The sequence below is a fragment of the Malurus melanocephalus genome, unplaced genomic scaffold, assembly GCF_030028575.1.
Source record: "Malurus melanocephalus ecotype Western Australia unplaced genomic scaffold, MMel_1.1 scaffold_25, whole genome shotgun sequence".
Lineage (NCBI taxonomy): Eukaryota > Metazoa > Chordata > Aves > Passeriformes > Maluridae > Malurus > Malurus melanocephalus.
The window spans coordinates 1,573,272-1,594,964 of NW_026623257.1; the positions used below are offsets into that span (position 1 = coordinate 1,573,272).

Genomic DNA, 21,693 nt, shown 5'->3' on the forward strand with positions numbered 1-21,693 from the left:
TCTCTTGTGTTGAACTGTGCATGTGCTACTGATGGGGAAAAATACAGCTTAATTATATGAGAATACTTAGCATCTCTTGGGGAGTGAGGGCTCTGTTAGTTTGAGCTGTATTTCTTAGTTTGTAATTTTTTTTGGAGCAGAGCCTGTATGAATTAGTTAAAGTGGAAGGCAATTCGCATGAGTGAGATGTTGGTCCAGTCAGAAAGTGAAAACATTTTRGATTATAATTAGTTATTAAGGTCTGACTTTAGAACATTCCCAAAGACTGATGGTTCRTGTAGTTGCCTCAGAAAATTCTCCAGGGAAACTGCATTTCTGAATTATTTCATCTGTTTCAGAGGGAAGGAAACATGCTAGGAAAGGCTCATTTGACAGAAAAGAGTTTTAGAAGATATCAAGAGAATTCTTAAGCRTATCGTATCTGAGAGAAAGCATAAAAATCAGTAAATAGTGAGTGTTCTCCAATGGAAATGAACACTCATTCCATGGGAGAGAAGCCAAAACTTACTTTTTGTCAAGCATCTTCTTTAGAGTTATAAGTCTTTTACTGTCAGGTCCAAAAACTAAAATAAGCAATTTGGTATTCAGATTGTAAGTGTTATTGTTTATTGTCAGTTCATTGAAAAGAGTGTTTAACTTGCAGTTCTTCCTTTTTTGAAGAGATCTCAGCTACCAGAATAAAGGATTCTCTTTAGCATATGAGTTAACSTTAAGCTTCTGAAAATCTCTTGAAGTAGCAGTGCTTAATTTTTTAAAATATTGGTGTGCCTTTGTGGCTTCTGAGAAAAAACAATTTGTTGTCCTAACAAATTTTTCTTAATTCCAGACTTCTGAACTGGGTGTCACAGAACATGTAGAAGGAGATCCCTGTAAGTTTGCCTTGTGGGTTGGAAGGACACCAACTTCAGACAACAAAATTGTTCTCAAGGTAATTTTAGCAGATGTGCTTTTATTATATAGCAAGTCTTGTAGTTGTTGATGATATTTGTTGGGAAAGCAACACAATTTCCTGCTTTGAGAGGGACAGCTGCTGACAGATAATTTTCTTTGTGCGTGCAGAGGTGGTGGTGTATGTATGTCTAACTCATGTGTTCTGACAGCAGAGGGGAATCTTTGTAACCTGCTGAAGGATTAAACAAATCTGCTTTCACAGATCATAGTAGGGAGAGGTTTGATCCCATGGACTTCCATTAGCTTGAAGATTTCATCAATTATCTGACAGGGCAACTGGTGCCACAAGGAACTAATGGTGTTGCCTTTCCYACTCAAATTGTCACTGCTTGTGGGTGATGATATTTTTCATGACCTGTATTTTTATGCAGAAAACAAACACTCCAAAAGATTTTTATTTCTTTCTATGGGTTACAAGTTTTTTGGAAGCTGCTTGCTTTTGGATGAAAGTGCTTGCAGTGCCTATAAATGTAACATTTGGGCAAGTTACAGATGTCTGTAGTGCTCTTTGGCTAGCTAGGGAAATGGCTAAATTAATTTTTCCTGTGATTATGGTGTGTTACCTGGGACTAATTCTCAACTGAAGAATCTTTTTTGTAATACCATAATCAGTGAATGGGTAATTTGGCATATTTTGAGGAGCTRTGTTGAGCTGAAACAAAGTCCATCTTCCCACTTATAGGTTAATACACCTTCTGTTTAACTTGTTTGTGATTTCACATATATTCATAATGAATACTCAGTAATGCCACGTAAAAGTGACCACTACAATTTATATGTCAACACTCAAATTTGTATCTTTTGCTTGTGAATTACAGGCTAAGAAAATTTAACATTAGCTTTCTGGCAGCAGTCAAGGAATGCAAGGAAATTAATTGTAACATTAATAAATACTAGATTTTCTTTCAGTTTTAGTGTTCCCATAATCTCAAAGACAGTGCTTTGCAGGCTGAAATGATCCTCCCTGGGTAGAGCAGAATAAGAGGTTTTCATTTAGGGTTCCCTGCATAATATCACTTCAACTTGTTCCTGTTCTGTGCTTTACTTAGTGCATAGAATATTTAGAAAACTTCTAGGATACATCAAACTCTTCAAAAATTTTGTTGACTTTGTTTGTTTTCGAAGATTGGAAACAAGCACTTCCTTAGCTCATTAATATTAGAAGTAAATTTCATTAAAAACTAAATAATTTTTTTTGAAGCCATGTTTAGCTTCTTTTCCTAAGTGTTTTTGTTTGTAAAAGAAAATAACATTTATTTTCCTACTTGTCCATCTGTTCCTGCATCCCTTTAGAATTCCTGGTTATTACATATTTATAGTATTTTAAATATTTATAATGTATTTGAAGCCAGTTATTTCAGGAGACAGCAATTAAGAGAAGTAGGAAATTATATATACAAGTAGGAAATTATATATACAATGATTTCTTTAGATCTGCAGTAATATTTATATTTGGTAGCATTTCAGATGTAGGGTTAAATTGGACTAAACAATCAGATTACAAGTCAGGCAGGTGGATATCAAGTCGTTTCTCAAGTATTTCAGAAAATAGATATGCTGCAGGCAGTTTTTAAAATACAATCCCTAAATTAGCTTTCTGCCTGAAGATATGCATCAAAAAGTGGGAAGAGTAATACATGAAATGTGTTGTGGAAGTATATGTGTTGCAGTAAAAGTTAACTTTTTTGCCAGTAATTGTGGTTTATTATATCAAGTTGGAATTGATCTAAAATGTAGGGTGAGTTTAAAATACCAGTGTTTAAGGGGTTATCACTGGAATTCTCCAAGTAAGTCAGTCCACCGTGTCTCACAGGAGATGCATGTACGGCTTTAGTCTTCAAGTTGCAAAAGTGGTCTCTGACTTCAGGTTAAAATGTTTTTTAAATGATCAATATTAATAATGTTGAGAACTGTTGAGAGCTGGCAATTCAAAACGAAGACAGCCGGCTAGAATTTCCTTTTCTCCGTTAAGATTTTCACAAATTTTTCACAAAGTCATTCTTTGTGCCTTCCTCTTCAAGTTTTTTGGTTGACTATATGTGTGGATCTTCTCAGCCATAATGGTCRATTGTGGGGGTTTTATTTCTTTTGCATATCAAAGGCATCCAGTATAGAGAATAAACAGGACTGGATCAAACACATCCGGGAAGTGATACAAGAAAGAACTATTCATCTGAAAGGAGCATTGAAAGAGCCCATCCACATCCCCAAAACTGCACCAACAACAAAACAGAAAGGAAGAAGGTAAGCAGTACTTCAAATAATCAGAGATCTCTATGTACACAACAGCTCGCTTTCCTCTGTAGTGTTGAATTTCAAATGACTTTCAGTGAATTGGACAAAAGTAAGAGTCATTTTGTACAGCTTTATCTTATCATTAATTTACAGTTTCCTGCCGTGCTGAATTTGTTGAGATTTCTGCTCTGAACAGTCCCTGACTTGTGTAAATCAGCCATTATGGAAGGGATTTGGAACTGCAGTACAGGATAGCTGTACATTCTAGATTTTTGCAATTCTGTTATTCAGGTCCTTTGTTTTCTTTTCATGAAGCTTGAAATGTGTAACTGATTGCTAGCTTTGGCTAAGTGCAAGTTTTCTTGTCATAGTTTTGGTTGTTGCCTTAATTCTACATGGTAGACCTTGAGCAAATGAATCTCTTGCAAYAGAGAACAAAGAATTAAGTATTGAATATTTGATTCTTGCATCAGTTAATTTGGCATCCGTTGCCACACTGACTAGGAGTGTCTAACTTGTTTAATTAACATGTAACAAACRCAGTGCTGCTCTTGTAATGCAAACTGAATTCTTTGCAGGGATGGCGAGGACCTGGACAGTCAGGGAGATGGCAGCAGCCAGCCTGACACTATTTCAATTGCCTCACGAACCTCCCAGAACACGCTAGACAGCGATAAGGTGAGTTTCCTGGACATGGCTCTGTGCTGAGAGTAGATKATTTGTCCCTTAGTGTGAATTAGCACCCAAGATTAGTCTTTAGTACCTTCAGAATAGAGGCATGGAAATATCAGTCTCTTAAAAATAGCTGTCTGCAGTAGAGAAAGTACCTTGATTCCATGGGAGAGCAGGATTGTTTAAATCTAACAGGTCATGCAGAAATTACATTTGTTCCAAACTGAAACTATTTTGGTTCCCTCTCTTCTGCAGTTTGCTCAAAGATTTGACCCAGTTTAAAATGAAAGTTTTATTTTCCATAAAATTCGATAGCAATGCACAGAATTTTTCTTGATGTTAGTCTCAGCCTTCCTGAAAGCACACCATCTGCTTTTTATGTTAGCTTGAGGCTGCTGATTGCCACACAGTTACTGTTGTGAAGGAAAAGTACTCTCCAGTGTTTATGGGCTAGAGAGTAAGTGTTCTCTTTCTGCATGAAAGCTGATGGAATCTTCCAGAAGTAACCCACAAAACTGTAATTTGGTTCTAGTGCTGRTTTCCTTTCCTCCATCGCTGCCTATAGATTCTGGCTGGGTTATACCATAAGGATACACAGCCAGAGTTTCTCCTGGTGGGAAAAAGACAGGTGTCAAAAGAAAAAAAAAATTATGACATGTGTGTGTCACTTGGAATTGAAATAAGATTTTTGGCAAGTGAGAAGTGTTGGGACCCTGGAGGGAGGTAGAGATGGATAATGGAAGTTTATGAAACAGAAGAATGAATTAAACCACTGAGGATGCCTAGCAAATTACTTAGGAGTTTGGTTAAGGATTTCTGGCCTATTATCTCCTCAGGTAAAATTGTTCTGATGAGCCATTCCAACTATGCAGATAAATAACCAGTATTTTTCAGGGTAGCTAAGTGAATAGATTCTCAGAATAATATTCACATCATCACCTAAGCTCAGTGAGTTTCCTGTATTTTCACATGTCACTCAAACTCTGTCGTTTGATTTTTCCGTGTAGAGAAGCAGACAGAAGGAGAGAAATATTAGGTGCTTAGGTTGCTCTTGTATTTGTCAAAAACAGCCTAAGTTTTGACCTTACGCATTTGTACTGAARTTGGTCCGTTGTTTTGGTGGTGGCTTCTTCTAAAGGTACTTGTGAGAAAAACAGCTGATTAGAGGAAGAACTCTTGATTACTTGTTTTGCTGTCTTAGCATTCTTATTTATGTAGTTATGGATTTACAAAAATCAAGTTTTGTATGCTATAAAACAGTCCTTAGGCATTTAGGTAATCTGTCACACTGAGAAGCAAGAGATGCCCTCTGTGACATCCCTGACTGCTGGCTGAGATGTGGGGCTGTGCAGGTTGGAGATGATACCATCGGTGCCTGCCATGCAGAGCCATCGCCCTTCTGCAGTTGTTTGTGATGCACTGTTCACCAGGGTGAATAGTATGGGTGTCTCCTGATCTTATGCTCCTTATGGTAGCTCTTCACAGGAATATTTCATGCATCATGTGAGAATTGCTGAGAAAGGTGGACAAGTAAAATACCCTCAGGGTTGTTTTCCAGTCTGACATGGGTAGGAGTCTTGCTAACAACCTGTTCAGCAGGAGTTATAAGTTAAAAGGAAGAGGAATGTAGAGCACTTTTCAGTATTTTCCTAACGAATTAAATTTTAAGCTTAGTGATTAGTGRCTGTAGTGTTGTTTTTCTTGGSCAAGAAAAACAAGCTGAAGACTCCCTGAAAGTTACTTGTGCYATGTATGTCCAAGGAAGAAATTTACTATTGTGCACTGCTAAAAAGYGTGTGAATCAACAGGGTAGCTTTGTTATTGTTTATATTATATGCTTAGGTTTTCTAAATACATTGAGGAAATCTTTAATCTGTTTAAAAATAMAAAATAAAAATTATTAAGCAACAGTAAGAGGAAGGTGGCCAGTGAAATCTGCAGGGTGTCTTAACGCTGAGTCTGAAGTAATCTGTCACTTCGGATTTTGTAGTCCATTTGGGGTTTAAAATCCACTCTGTTTTCCTAGCCTAGAAGCCTGAAGTGTGTGTGAATGTCTTACAGAAATGGAGTAAAACAATTATACAGATTTTAAGTGCTGTTGATGTGGTTAGCCAGAGGAAGAAATGGAACTCCTTGGTCACATTTGGAGCATGTTCCTAACTGGGATTCCAAATCAAGAAACATTAGAAATATCAAGCAATTTAAAACAGTGTTAAGTGGTAGAAGTGTTTAGGGTATGTTACTTATTAACCTCTTGCTGAACATTTTTCTGTTCATATGTATCCATTACTGAGGTTAAGAAAAGACAACAAATATCAAACATGAAATATTAATCAATAGCCAAGCAACACCATTCTTTTACTTCCTCCAATTGTATGTTCAGACTGTTCATCCTTTTAAAATAAATGTTTTGGTCAGAGGTGCTAAACTGTTATACAGGGAGAATATCAAGAATGAAGTCGTTTATGCGAATGTCAGTATTCTTTCTCACCTCCTCAGAGAAACATTTTGAAAGGGCTGTAAATCCTCAGCCTTGATAGTAAGTGGTTGAATATTGTCCAGATGATCTTCTTTCCTTGTGTCCTGTTTTTTGACATAATTGGAATTGCCATAACAACAGATAATAACTTCATGATTAGTTTTTTTTCTTCTCCACCCTTGCTTTTTAGACTAGAATTGTAACTTCTGATTATTGGCTCCASTCTTGCAATGCTGCTTTTCAGTAATGACTGGGATGATGCTATAAGACCATATGTTTATAAAGCTGACATTGACATCCTTCCCAGYKTCATGTAAYCTGAAAACATTGTTGGAAGGCAGAWCTGGAATTCACAATAATCTTGGCAAATGGGAAAAAATAACTGGCAAATACTGTGCAATTTAATAGGCGCACATTTGAGCTTATATGAATAGGTGGAAATAGTTAAATACTAATGAACACAGTGAGAATCTTGAACAGTTTTTGAGAGGATGATTGAGAAGCTACAGAGGCTCCAAATTATTATTTAACAGTGTGATTCAACTGGGAGGGCAAGGGGAGCAGCAATATCCTGGCTTGCAGAAATGAGATGGTGAGCTGCAGGACACAAAGTTCTCATTCTTTACTCAGAACTCATAAGGCTTCCATTAGATACTGTATCCAGTTTAAAGTACAGAGTTTTAAAAAATCAGTGGTCCACTGGAAGATTTCTGAGGGAAAGAAGAAAAAGATTGATTAGAAGTCTACTAAACTTAACTTACAGGGCAAGGTAAAGAATTAGGACTAACAAGTGTAAAGGAAAAAAAGTCAGGAGGAAGAACTTTAGGTCTTCAAGTGTGTAAAAAGCTATCACAGAGAGTTGCTAAACAGTCTTTTACCTGTATTTTAATTTGATGGGATGAGGTCAAAGGACTTAYTTTTTAAAAAGATTGCAGTGGTATTTTTTATGGGTATGAAATGTGAARTTCTAGAGCAGAGTAATTGAAGGCTGGGGAATCTCCATAACTGGCGTTATTTGAGAGCATTTTGGATAAATGTTAAGGATTCATATAGATGTGGTTGATCATGCTCTGGAGAGGAAGGGAATGAAGTGGACTAGGTAATTTAAGATCCCTTTCCAGCCTTTTTTATTATCATGGTGTGCATCTTCATATTGCAAGACACACTAAATACTTCATAGCACTGACCCATCCTGAAGTATTGGAMGGTATAATGAAATCTGGAGTAAAATACAGAATTTTTGAGAGAGAGATTTCTATTCCATCAAAGCATCTCAGTTTTCTGCATGAGTGCTCTTATTGTATCCTTCTCAGTAAATATTTTGCCCTTAACCTTTCACAGCATTCCTTCCTTCCATGTTCTGTATCTCTGTAGCCAGCATTTTAGGTGGCTAGTGGATAAAAGAGACTCTGGGACCATTCATTTGTCCTTTCAATAGCCTGAGAGCTTCATCTGATTTTTAACATCATCTTTTGAACTTGATCCATTCCATAGGAAATTAAATGRGGAGGTTGAAGGAAACAGTGTAGGTCTGTAAGTTTTTTTTCATGCCTGTGTTTCAGTGATCTGATAAAAACGTGAAATAATCCAAACTAGTCTTTTGGTATCTGAGAAGATGGGAGGCTTTAGAAGAAGAGCTGTCATAGATTGATATCCTAAATAGTAGGAATTATGCTAGCAGCTGTGGGTGGTCTAGTAGAGCAATATTTAATTTTTAAGATGTCTTTTGTGCCCAAGTGGTAACACTTCATATTACTGTCTATTTGAAGTTGTATTTCATTTATGTGCTTCTTTAAGTTAGTGTAGAGTTCTTTGAGAAACAGAAAAAAAGACTGAAGAAGTAGGAGATAACCAAGTATTTAATTCTGCCAACTGAGTCCCCGGAAGAGAAAAGGCTCCTATCAGTAGAAAAAAAGTCTTAATAAAAAAAGAGACATGGCTCTGAGTACACACCTCTTCAGAGTTGGAAACCAAGTCTAGACAGCTACTTGGTCAAAGCAAAATGATCTTTATTTGAGGCAGAACTTTAGTGCTGTCCCATTTCTTTTCTGCCACAGTGCACTTGTTTCCGTTTTAAAAGGAGATTAAAGATTTTCATGCTTGAAATAATTGAGCAGCCTCATTGACTTCTCTTTGTCTTCCTTTCTCCTTAATGTAAAATTATCATGGAATTAAATTCAATTTGCTGTCCTGAGAGGGTGTTACATGGCGTTGATGTAAAGGCACTTGAATATCTGGTCAGTCATGATCTTCGCAGATAGTGGTGGCAGGTGGACTTAGTGTGGTGTCTCTGACTTTATGCTAAGAATGTGCTCAGCCAGTGAGTGTTTGCATGCTTGTCATTTGGTTTGTTCTTTCTCTCTACAAGTGACAGTGACTAAAAGGCCCCAAAGAGGAGCACATAGATGGTTAACATTAATTTCAGCAACTGCAAGGCRCAGTGTCCCATGATAAGCTGTTTAATTAAATTTTGTGCCTTTTTTAATCTGCAGTTTTGTTTCTGTCTGGCTTTTGTTTCTCATCTCGTCTCTGTCTCTCCAGTTTCCACGTTTCAGACATAGCATCATTTATTTTTATCATGCATGATTAATTCAGTTTACATGAAGGGTTTCTTGAGACGGATGGATAAAGTATATAAAGCCTTTGTTCAGCCTAAATTTGGATTTAGATGGTTTGTAACTCTTTTCCCTTCAGTGCAAGTCAGTCTCCCACTTTGTGCTGTGCCTCTTGCTCTTCCCTCCAGCGAGCCTGGAGAGCCTTGCCAAAGCTGTCCAACAACAGCTGTTGAGCAACGCGCTTAATCACAGACACTCCCTGCTGTCCAAGWGCGTTTAATCAGTGTGAAAGATGAAACTGCTTGCACAAAGTGTGGTATGGAGAGAAATCGAGCAATGAAACAAAGAGGGAAGAACTGTTTCCTAGCCACTACTGCAGTAGGCAGAAAGAGGGGAAGTTAAGCCAAAGGAAGGGAAAATAGGTAAATGCTTTTTTGGTCGGCTCTCCAAAGTGCTGTATGTGTGTGTGCTGGATACAGAAATCTTTGTTTTCAGTGTCTTAGGCAGTAGTGGAAAAATTCTGCACTAAGTTGCGTGTAACAGCATMGGTGCATGTTTGAGGATGGTGTGGATCTAACAGCTTTGTCTTACACACTATGCTGAAGTGTGATTGAGTATTGAATTTCAGTGGAATGCTGACCAGCTAGCATATCTGATTCCCACACTCTCTGAAAGACTAGGAATTTTGTGCACTTTAATAGTATCTGACATGGCCACTGACAGCCTTCATTTGCTTTTTCYTTTAGCTTAATATTATATAAAATACTTAGAAAAGATAAAATCCAAGTGCTACTTTTTTGTTTTATTAGGGGAAGGAGAAGAAAGAACATCTATATTACCAAAATATGTGGCCATTGCACCAGTCACAAAATATACTTTAATCTCTATTTGTAGGAAGTGGAGGGTCAGGAAAGCAAASAGAGCACCAAAGATAGACTCCTGTAGGTATTTAGGAGGAAATATAGGGACTCGATTCAGTTTCTGGAGAGTGTCAGTTTGTTACTGTGCTTACACTGGATGGGATATGGACCTCCTGGAGAAAAATCTGGTCTGCACTGGACACCTTGTGAAGTCATACTTCATCAGATTTTTTGTTAGTCCCCATCAGGCATACAGATGGTTCCAATTGTTCCTTGAGTTGGTCTGACAGAGGCTGTAACATAAATCAATACCAGAAAATGAGGAAAGCTCTTTACTTTTYCCCCTTTGCATAGTTTTGCATGGCCTAAAAAAGAGAGTGTAAGGGAACAGGAAATGTTTTAATGAGGGAGGAGGKAACATGTTTTGAAGATGAATCCCCCTGTAATTCATGTATTGGGGCTGTCCAGAGACAGGGTTGAAGCAATGTGATTAATTTTTAGCCTGGATCTAAACAGGTACAACCTGATTTATCTTCCTTAAATACTAGATGTATGAGGGTTTTCTGCCCTTCTTGGCCCCAGCATTCCCCAAAGAAAACCTCTCCTCCTCTGTAAGCACACACATGCAATAATAACTGGTGAGATTAGCAGATTCCATGGGAAAGCTCTGGAGTTACTGCAGCCCATCTGCTAGGAGTTAGGTTCTGTCATTCGRTGCAGACTTGAGGGAGAAAATTTGGAATTGTCCTTTGATTCATACTGAGATTTTGCTGGTTTTGTCATTTGCTCTGAAATTCCTGCTTGATAACAAAATGCATTTTCCTAGAAAAGTTTCTGTCTAGCATTTCCGTTCCAGGCTTGTAATGAAAGCTAATAAAAAGGAAACAATGCAGTCTCTTATCTCCATTTTCTGAAACTCCTGGGATGTAGTTGGCAGCCATGAGGAAGCCTGATCGAAACAGTCAAAAGCAATRTGGCAGGAGCTGTGCAGTGTGTCAGTGTGGCCTCTAGAATTGGTGCAGCTGGAGCTCTCACAGGGTATTGGTGCTCCTTTGCCAGTGCAGGGCMCTGCAGGATGGCCTCACTGAGCTGAAGGAATGCACTGGCTCCGTTCAAAATTACCAAATTCACAGAAGCTGAATACCAGCTGAGATCTGGTATCAATGTTGCACTGAGGCAGCCAGAGCCATAGAAACACTCACACATGATAAAACTGAAGTAGCCTGGAATGCCATTGCCGTAAGGAAGAAGGAATTCCAGGRCTGCTTGCTTGAGTTGGATGAGTGCTTTGGCACTGAGCAATCTTGGGAACTTTGCAAAGTTCTGATAATAATTTTCATTTCACATCAAAGCAGATGAAACAATCAAAGAGAGGAAACTAAAGCTTAGGCAAAGTTATTCTAATGAAGTGTTTTGAAGAGGGGGAGGAAAACCCTAAGCTTGCATGCTTTTAATTCAAGTTTGTGCAGTTTTATTTGGGGAACCAACAAAAATATGGAAGTTGTAAGCCCATGTGAATTTTCTATTAAATAGCTAAGTATTCAGGAATGTTATGTGAAGAACTTTGTGCTGACTTTCATAATTGTGTGTGGTGTGTCCTGGATGATTTTGTGACGTGTGTGTAAACTCTTGAGTAGAGTGGGAATAAGGCAGTAAGTTCATTTGAGAAAACTCTCTTTCTGTCTCGAATTTGCAAGATAACAAAGCTCATGAGTGACTGTATTTAGTAATATCTGACCCTTTTTTTTTGCTAATTTATCAGACATAAAATATATTCAGAAGCGACTGCTACTTCAGCTTTTGGGATAAGGAGCAGTCTAGCAAGAAAAACTGCTTAAATCCTCCGCCCAGCACTGTCACAACCAGTGTGCTTTGAACAATAGGCAGAGACAAGCAGAGTCAGAGTCAGAAATCTGCTCTAAAACACCAGAACTGCCTGATTTTGAAATGATCTCTTCTTGATGTGGAAAGTCCCAGAAGCCTGCTATCTCATCCAAAATACAAATCCTGCCAGGAGTCCTAAATAGGTAACGGTGCGTGACGGATGCTTTGATAACGAGCGTTCATCTGGCTTCTCCCTGTTTTTCCCCCTCGCAGTTGTCTGGTGGGTGCGAGCTGACGGTGGTAATCCACGACTTCACCGCCTGCAACAGCAAYGAGCTGACAATCCGCCGTGGGCAGACAGTGGAGGTCCTGGAGAGACCCCATGACAAACCCGACTGGTGCCTGGTGCGAACCACCGATCGCTCCCCRGCTGCCGAAGGCCTGGTCCCCTGCGGCTCCCTCTGCATCGCCCACTCCCGCAGTAGTATGGAGATGGAGGGCATTTTTAACCACAAAGGTAAGGAATGACGGACACAGAGTCTCAGCAGCAGCAGTGTGAATTTTGGATAGTGGAAATTACGTCCAAATGGCGAGTTTGGTGTTCCTGCGCTGTCTTGTTTTCAGCAGCCCCGCTGTCTGTTGGCAGTTCTCAGCATTAAGTTGATGATAGGGAAGAGGTTTAAGCAAATTAAACCTGGTGAAGAGTTATATATCATATTAGATCAAGYTGCAGTGATAGGAAAATCTGTACGTGCCAAGTGCTGAAAAGTGGGGAGGGAAGAAAATCTCCAGCATGGATTATCAATGGTTCCTGAGAAACCCTACAGTAAGTCATGACAGCATCAGGTTCAGCGATGGAAAAGGTAAATACATCCCTATGCCCTGGCACAGGAATTGTTTGTTTGGACTTCTGTATTTTACTCATCTGAGCTTTTCGGAGTAGTACTGGCACACTCATTCCTTTTTCCTAGAGCATCTCTGAAATCTTATTTTGGGCTTTTTTCAAATGCATGAAAGAATGTTCATTTGAAGGATGCACAAAAAATCTGATGATTTTTTGAAAGGTTTTAGGGTTTTAGTGTGCTGTAATCTTTTGACTCTGTAAACAGAGTAAATTGTTATTAGTGAAAATGCTTGYTTGCTTCATTTGCAACTACTTGAGTTTGCAGACTGTGAACAGAAAGAAATGTGAACTTATGAAAAAAAAAAAAAGGAGGGAAAACCCCCAGAAAAATAGTTCATTAGAAGGCATTTCATCACATGCTGTGGGAAAATACATATTTCAAAAAGTTTGTTATTGCAGGTAACAAAATTAGCAGACAAGTGATGTTGGGGGAAATGTGTCTTCCAAAATATAAAATTCTGGTTTTGGAAAGTTTTTCATAAAAATAACCACTTTTTTTTTTCAATTATTCAGTCCATTCCAGCTATTATAACTTTTCCCATGTTTTTTTTAAGGCACTGTATAAATATGCTTGACTAAAACAGGAATGAGTCTTGTGTTTCTTACATTAGRGGCAGGCTCAGCAGGAACTTCCTGAATGCTGGGTGATTAGGGGCTGGGGGGGGAGTTTCAAGGATTTTAGTCTTTTGTTGTTTTGTGTCCTATAGTAATTTGGGTAGGGAAAGTTTGCAGATGTTCTGTTAATAAAATTTGAAAATGTAGTTTGTTAACACTAAAACTTTTCTTCATGGAGTAGGGGGTGAAATCAGGACTTTTTAAACAACATTCACAGAATTGATAATTCCYGATTTCCTTTGGAGCTAAGGGACTTCACCTTTGAATGCAGAGAATTTTATTKGGAGAGGTAGATTGTACTGGACCATATTATTTATATATATAATGTGAAATACATTGAGCCTGCCAGAATCCTGAGAGACAGAGCTGGTTTTATGTTTGAGAAGTTACTTTTATTAGTCAAACCAGTGGACCTGACCTGTATTGCTTTCTTTTTCCTTTAGCATTTGTTTGGGGAAAATGGAGCAGAGCTTTTCAAAGATACTTTACTTTGTTTAACATGGTGCTTTGAAGTAAAGAGCATTAATTAATTATATTAATCATGGATACTAAAGCAGAAGAGAAAGCCATTGCTAGAATGAGCATACKTTTCAGGGTTGAATGCAGCCTCAGAAGTGCCTTCTGTCCCTGCCACAGGCTTCCTGTGGGATGTTGTGGTATGCCATCCTAATCCTAACTGATAAGAAGCAGCTGCTAATTGTTTATTCCCACATTGCTGGGTGTCAGGCTTTAGGAGATGGATGTTTAATTTGTAAAGTTTCCCCTGTGTGTGACTGAAGTCAGTGTGAAGTGTCTTGAACATGCAAGCTATTATATAATGTTAAGTAGTCTGAAGAGGGAAAMAAGGGGTAGAAAAGGCACTTGAAACTACTGGATTTGGTTCTTTGGTCTCTGCCTCATCTTTCTGTTGCTTGAAAGAGATTGATGGTGTTCRTTTCATTGAACAAATGAAATTTGGATTACAAAAAATTAAGCAAAACCAGTGAAGTGCTTTGATTTTATTTTTCCCCTCATAGTGAAAAGTACCTCAGACGATCCCACAAACCAATTATTCATTCTCAAGTGCTGCATTTGATTAAATAAAGCATCAGGGAATATGCTAATCAGAGGAATGGGAAAACAATTAGATGATCTTCTCAGAATTGTGCATTGTAGGCATTGATTGAGGTATGAATTCCTAAAAAACAAACTTCTAACAAAGAAGAAGTGAGTGACTTATGTAATATAAGTCAGTCCATGTTCTTGGGCAGATAATTTTTCACGCACTTCCTAGATTTCTAGTACTTAATTCTGTACCTTCAATCTTTTTTATACAGATTTTCTTTTCCTTTTTTGACAGTAAGTCAGTAAAACTTGGAGAGTTTTTGAGAGATTCAACAAATTAGTATTTTAAGGTCTGAAAATACACATCCTGTGGGGCTTACAGTGTGAACATGAAGTCAGAGTAATTCTGTACAGTTCATGGACTAACACATGAGTCTTGAATTTTTGCATGATTGACATGACAAACTGTTGGGAGAGGCTGAGAGAAGGAGAGGGTTTATGGATTGCCAGAGAGAGAAGGAGGTGATCACCATCAGAAATTGTGGGGTTGGCTGCTTGGATGCAGAGTGCTTAGTCTATACAGATGGYTTGCTAAAGAGTTTTGCACTCCTTTCAGTATCTGTGGACCCTAGAATTTTGATCTTTTCAGTAATGTTTATCAGTAGCACCACTTGCCAACAAAACAGGTTGGAATGCCACCATATCAGAGTTGAAATGAGCTTCAAAGTTTTGAAATACCAAACCTCTTGTAACTGACAGCTGGTTCTTAAGGTGTGTCAAACCACATTTCATCACTGAGTACAGAAATCTTAATGYCTTAAATAATCTGAAATTACTATCCAAAGTAGGAAAACATGCAAGATTATTAAAGCAGAAAGTACGTTCAGTGAAGCCTCGTTCTAACAACTGATCTTGGTCATTCCTTGTCTGTGCACACATTATCTGTCAACCATGAGAGGTAATGTTGTTTATTCTCATGTTAAAAGACAGCCCCAAAAATGACCCTCATCAGTTGCCTGCCAGTGGAGGTGTTACTTCTCCTCTAAGAATGTGTATTATCTAGAGCATCGAGTCAGTATGAATGGATAAAAAAATACACATTTACAGTATCTTCAGTATCTAAAATTTTATAGTAGTTAAGGTAATAAACACTTTGTTAAGGCTATGAGGAAAGAATTGCGCAAAAAAGACATTCATTGATGAATAGTAACTTAGGGGGAGAGTTGATTGGGGGTTCCTGACCTCTTGCTTGCTCTGCTGGATATCAAATCAATTTTTGTAAGTTATTTGGGTCATTTAATCAATTTGATGTGCAGTTTACAGATGAATACTTTTTTTTTTTAATCTAGATCCCTTTTATAATAGGGGGAAAAGAGAAACAAGTGGGTAGTGAAGAGGCTGAATAACAGTTGGTGCACTCTACAAAAAATAAATCACTAGCTCTGGAAGAACATGTTTTTCACAAGTAATGCATAAGGCAACTTTTTTTTGCRATGATTTCCCACATGTTTTTGGGTGTGGGGGAGAAAGATTGTTCCTGTTGTTTTATTTGGTGTTTCTCTCTTTTTTAACATGGGTTTCTTTTCATTCTATGATCCTTTTTTAYATGTGCAGTTCTCTTTCTTTTGTTTGCAGGACATTTATAATAYCACAGAGCATTGGATAAAGGGCAGGGGAAAGGATTCAGTGCAATGAAATTGAACATGCAAGCTCAGAAAAATTGGCAGCTGTTTAAAATTGTTTGTGAATGTCTTGCCTGTTTAGATCACAAGTTCACTGTGTTTTCTGAATTCATGAGTACTTCTGAAGAATTTGTGGTAGTCCATCAAATCTCTTCTGTAGGAGTTACTGTTTGGAGACCTGCAAAAGCTGTAACAAGTCTTTGCTCATGAGGCTTACATTTATGTCTCCTTTAAATTACGAGATTTTGGGGAGGACCATGTTTAACTGCCAATTCATGTCTGTTTGTTTCAAAACTTGGCCGCAGAAGTCTTTTGTTTACCTGAAGGTGCAGTGTCTGCCTGTTTTATACCACTGTGTAACCCAGGGATCTGTGTAGGTTTTGTTCAAATCTGAGAGGTGGTGATGTCTTAGTAACACGGTGCCAAACCACGCACCACTCACATACTGAATACTGGGTTTTGATTTTTCTCTGGGGAAACTGTCCTGACTGCAGCCATAAACATAGAAATATTATTTCAGCAGTCTTCTTTTTCCAAATGTAGTCTCTCTCAAAGAATCTCATGTAATGAGACAGACTGAATGGCTTTGCAAGACAAAGGTTGAAAATTAGTTAAAATAGCTATGTAGTAAGCCATTTTCTACACCTGCAAGATAGGAATGACTGATGCAGGGCTGTTGTCAGAGCTCTTCTTGAATTGCTATAGGGACCCTCTGCTCAGGAATTAAGGAAGACAAAAATAATATGGGTGATCTAGAGGTATTTCCCCAGAAGAGAGAGATATTTTATAGCTGAGGCCACAGAATGGGCTAAAACAGAGTCTTGAATTTGTTGCATTAAATAAGCTTGCTCTGACCCAACTGAATACTATTCAGAWTACCAATTTTCAATGAAAAGAGAAGAGAGAGTAAAGGTAAAAGTCTCATCTGTGRTTGAGAGCTTTGAAAGTTTAGCTTGGGAAATTGAGTGTTTCATGTTGAGTCTAAATATTGTTCAATGTAGGAAGTGCTGTGTAGCAGCAGGAGAATTTGATCAAAATGGGAGTTCAGTCTGAATAATTGAAGGACTCTCTGTAGAGGAAGAAGAGGATGACTTGGGCAGCAGTTGTGTGCTTACWAGCAGAGGGAGGCTGTAGAAGGGGAGGATTTGCTGTTATGGGACTGCAAGTGAAGCACAGGCCATGTGTAAGGAAAAAGGATCCCCACCCGTGGCTCTGAGCCAAAGCGCTGCCTGTGAGACTGCCTGACAGCGTTTGCAGCTGCAGGAAATGAGTTACAGCCCGGGCCAGAGGGGAAAGTAACTCCTGACAATGAGCTGGTGGGGTACGTGCCTTGCTGTGCTGCCTTGGGGCCAGGTGGCAGAAGGTGGGGACTGCGGTTTCCAGGGCACCAAACCAAGAGGGATCTGCTGCTGCTGCCTCACAGATGAATGTGAGTGCCTGCAGAAAGTGATACGGAGGAATCTGTTGGGTTGTACGAGACACCAGACCTTAATCTAAAAATTCTTGATGGATCAATTACCTCCTCATAAAACTTCCAAATAAGAGGCTGCCCATCCAGATAGCCAGCTGATGGCCTTCCGAGGAGCTCATGGGAGGCAAAGCTGAGCAGTCAGTTGAATTTGACACTCCACATGTTCAAATTAAGAAGAAAATTAAAGCTGTACTTCAGTGTCAGTTCAGCTTATTTATCAGGCWGACTTGAGCTTGCACAGAGATGCATGCATTTTAATAGCTTCAGTTCAACTTCTCAGTTACCAGTTGTTTTGAAAGAGTAATAAATCATAAATTTTCATTTAGTCACAAATATTTTTTCCCAAAASCACTACTAGTCTAATAGTGGCAAAGATGGTTTGAATTTAGGTTTGTATGTGTGTGATTTTTCAAACATGTTCTCATGCCTTAGTCCAGGTAAACAAAATAGCTGCAGTATAAAGTAAAACAGRAATTCTCTATCCTGACTTTCCCACCATGTGGTTTTAGTTGAGTTTGGAGTTAAAAAAATAATTTGAGCACAAGTAAACTTAAATAAAATGTCAGCAATTGATTCTGGTCCATTAGATAATAATCTTTGCATTGAGCTTTATAGCCAAACTKTCACATGGTCAGAATTAAGAGCCAAATTCTAGTGAGAAATGGTAAAGTCTGTATGAATTGCTTCCTTGGCGTTGTGCAATCTTAAACTAGACAAGGGGGTTCAGTGAATCTCACAATTTGAATTTGTAGATTAGTTCTTGCTAAGTCGAGCTCACATGTGCTCTGAAACACCATAGGATTGATTTCTGCATAAACCTGCCTTTAACTCCTGCATTATCCTTTTATCATAATGCAGCCCAGGACAACTTGTGAGCGGTATCGGTATTTCCCATGCTGACTCTATTTGTGAGCATAAATACATGGTTTATTTGTCTCTGGAGTTTTCATACATAGCTAATGAAAGGATTTTRCCCTGCTTGGGAGCTCAGTATTACAGCTGAGAAAAAGAAATTTTTATAGTGCTGGCCTTAATGTACTTTTGGTCCCAGACAGCTGCCAAATATATTTCTCTTATATATTGTAGTTGGAAAGGAAATCGGTGCATAAAAAGTATCTGCATCAGAACAGATGTATTTGCACAGCTGATCTTTGGGAGGTAGAGGGTGGATATAAACCAGCAATTCTGATGGCTTTAGGTTTCCCCAGAGAGTTGTTACTTTGCTTGCAATTAGCCTTTCTTTGACAGCAGTTTCTTTTTCTAACCAAGGTTAGAACAGAGTAGAAACTCAGATCATATCCTGCAAATGTTGTTTGTATCTTGCAGTTAAAGAGAACCTTCCTGAAGTGGTGTTTGCTTTCCTTAACTGTCCTTCTTCAAGTGCAACAAACTTCAAAAAATTGCTTAAGTGCTGAGAATTGCTTTGTGAGGGTGTTTCTGTTACCCATATTTTACTTGCTGCTTCTTTTTTTAAGAAGCAGGCTAGAGCTGATGATCTTGTGCACCTTTTGGGACATCCTCACATTACATTACATCACATCATCTGTCATCATCACTGCCTGCAGATGGAACAGCAGGATTTAGGGTTCCACTGACTTCCTCCAATTCAGTTTTTGCGAGGAGACTGCTGAATGTGTTCCAYTGACTTCATTTCACTTTTCCTGAAAATACTAAAATATTATGCGTGCTAAACTAGAAATGTTGCATCACTTTTAATATAACTATCAGAAGCTTTTTTACAGATGCCCTTTGGATCTTTGAAGTTGTTGGCACTATTATGCAATGTTTCATATCTATTTTGAGTGCATATTCACTGACATAAGTGTGGGACAGGCTTGTGTTTTCTCCCAGTTTTGAGTTGAGTACAAATAGCAAGACATATTCCTCTATCCAGAACAACTATTGAACCTAAATTCATTATTGTCTAACATGGAAGTTAAGCAAAGAAGCAATGGAATTGTTAGGGCAAACTGTGTAAAAGAGGCTGTTGTGATAAATTAATAAAAACATTTAATGATCCCAGGAAAACACACTGATAATGCTTTACAGAAAATTGACATTTTCTAGGATGGATATACAATGGTTAATGCCTATAGCAACAGAAGACATTTGCATRACTGATGTGCAGGCATAAATAGTAAAGGTCATCTTACATAAATTTGATATCAAATTATCTTTGATTACCAGAATCTTCTAATTTTTTCCTGTGGTTATAAACCAGCTGTGGCCAACCTCTACTGTTCGTTAACTATTTACAGTGCAGCAGAAATAGCCCCTGTTACAAGAAGAGCTTAAAAGTATGTCCGATTTTCAAGAGCAGTCTGGACAATGCCCCAGGTATGCCGGTCTAATCTCATAACAGAGCCATCTTTTCGAGCAGAAGATTGGACTACATGGATTTTTGAGGCCACTTGGAGCTTGAGTTATCTGATGATCCTATACTAAAAGTTAGAATTACTAGCATGGACTTGGTATATTCTAAATCTTTCCTGGAGTCTTCGACTCCCCTTAGTGGCTTTGGCTATCAGAAAGTCTGAAGATTTTGGCCGCCAAATACATTTTTCCCATGTAAGCAATGGGAAGGAGTCATGAAAAGTATTTCTCCTTGGGAAAAACTCCACTTGTGTTTGGTGTGGGTGTGGTCATAACCTAATTAGGTGTATGTTCAGTTTTTAATATAAGCTTTAAAATATTGGTGATGCGGAGATTCCTTAAACACGTAATCTAGGGAAATGTAGCTGCATGTAAGAACCTGCAAATATGCTGAAGGAAGGAAAACTACTAGGGTTTAAGATCATCAAACCCACCTGTTAACCCAGCACTGCCAAGTGCACCACTAACCATGTCCCTCGAAGGAAGCATCACCTCCCAACTGGTRAATTGAAACCTGATCTCTGGTATTCWTTAAGCAGTATTAAGCAGAAAAAYTTGATTGGTGAAGACCCYCAAATTGTTAACCACRTATCTTAAAATTTTTATATCAGTARCCAGTSTGTTTTAGAGRGTTTATTTGTCAYWGYCTGACTTGTTTGTTGGCTGGTYCTAGTGTATTTTGTGCTGACTTCTCTCAGGAATAACAAATGCATATACTTTAAATGCTGGTTGATTTAGTAGAACAGGCTTAGGTGTGTTTCTCCTTTCATCCTAAAGATGTGGCAGGACCACATACAATCATGCCAGAGTCAGTTTGGAAAGCACTGGCTCAGAGCTCTGTTTACAGTCTCAGAGAAACTTCTGAAGAACCGGTGTTTACAGCAGGTGCTACCCTGGAGGTGTGTGCTGTGTTCTCTTTGTGTCCTGGTTGTTTGCTTAAGTGAAAGGCCAGGCACTGGGATCCAGTGCTTCTTCACATCACTTTTGTAAGACTATGTGAAGTTACAATCCTCAGAACTGGAGTAAATTAATAGTAGCAGCATTTGACTGTCTTTTGCTGTTTGTGGAGTAACAAAGCCTTACTCTGTTATTGTTAACATTCTTAGCAATCTAAAACTTCTACCATGATGACATGCTTTGKTCAAGRGGARCTAACTGGGAAAAGYGAATGCAGGAAAAGTTTTGTGTCARCTAAAASAACTCTCTGGCACCTGAATTKTAGTTGCTGTCCTAARTGTAGTAACTTACTGAAATATCTGAAGTGTAGACTTAGAGTGGCTATTTTATAACTGCATTTTCACAGTTCTGCTAAGGRGTGATGGTGTAATTTGTAGGAAGCTTACACTTTTTAGTTTTGTCAACTGTGTGGTCACGTAATTTCTTTGGCTCAGAGCTAATTTTCTTTTAAATTTCTTTAAAACACATTCTGCGTAACCCAAACAGAAATGGGTCTTCACTTTTTCAGGACTGAATTATGCTACATTTATAATTCAGAATAGATACAAAAAGATGTTAATTACAATGCAGAAACTCTCAACATTTCTGGAATTGTTTGACAATACACAATTTCAATTTTCAATGTGTTTTATCATCTGATAGTCAATGTATAATAATAAGTCCCAGTCACGTGGATTTTTGTGCTCCTCCTTTCTGTTGTGCCTATGGTAAAGCTAGCCTCTGAATATACTTAAATGTACTTAGTAACAAATCTGTGTTTATAATTTATAAAAATGTGCCATCTGAAATCCAGGYTCAGAGTGAGAGGGAGAATGCCTATTTCTGGTTTTGCTCTCCTGCTAAATGCACTACAGAGGAATTGWGGAATTGCTTTAGTTTGCTAAAGTATCTTTTTAATATGAGAAAGGAAGCTGTGAAAGTATGTGAGGGGTTTTTGTGTTAAATGCTTCTATTTGAAATCCACTCAGGTGCTTTCAGAGCCCACGTGCCTCTCCTGCTTTCCAAAGCAGCAGGGTGTTGAATTGTGGCTGGGCTCCATCTGCCACACCTTGSAGTGCCATGCCACTTAAC

The 21,693-nt window shown here is 38.4% G+C and overlaps 1 protein-coding gene across 2 annotated transcripts in view; it reads left to right on the forward strand.

Annotated features, from left to right (window-relative positions):
• The window catches only part of TRIO (trio Rho guanine nucleotide exchange factor), a 242,151-nt gene that overhangs the window by 162,396 nt on the left and 58,062 nt on the right, over positions 1-21,693 (forward strand). For both annotated transcript variants that reach the window (XM_057390375.1, XM_057390374.1), the window contains exons 31-34: positions 827-928; positions 3,053-3,195; positions 3,765-3,864; positions 11,850-12,093. In XM_057390375.1, the coding sequence (XP_057246358.1) occupies positions 827-928; positions 3,053-3,195; positions 3,765-3,864; positions 11,850-12,093 (589 nt within the window). The remainder of the gene's footprint in view (positions 1-826; positions 929-3,052; positions 3,196-3,764; positions 3,865-11,849; positions 12,094-21,693) is intronic.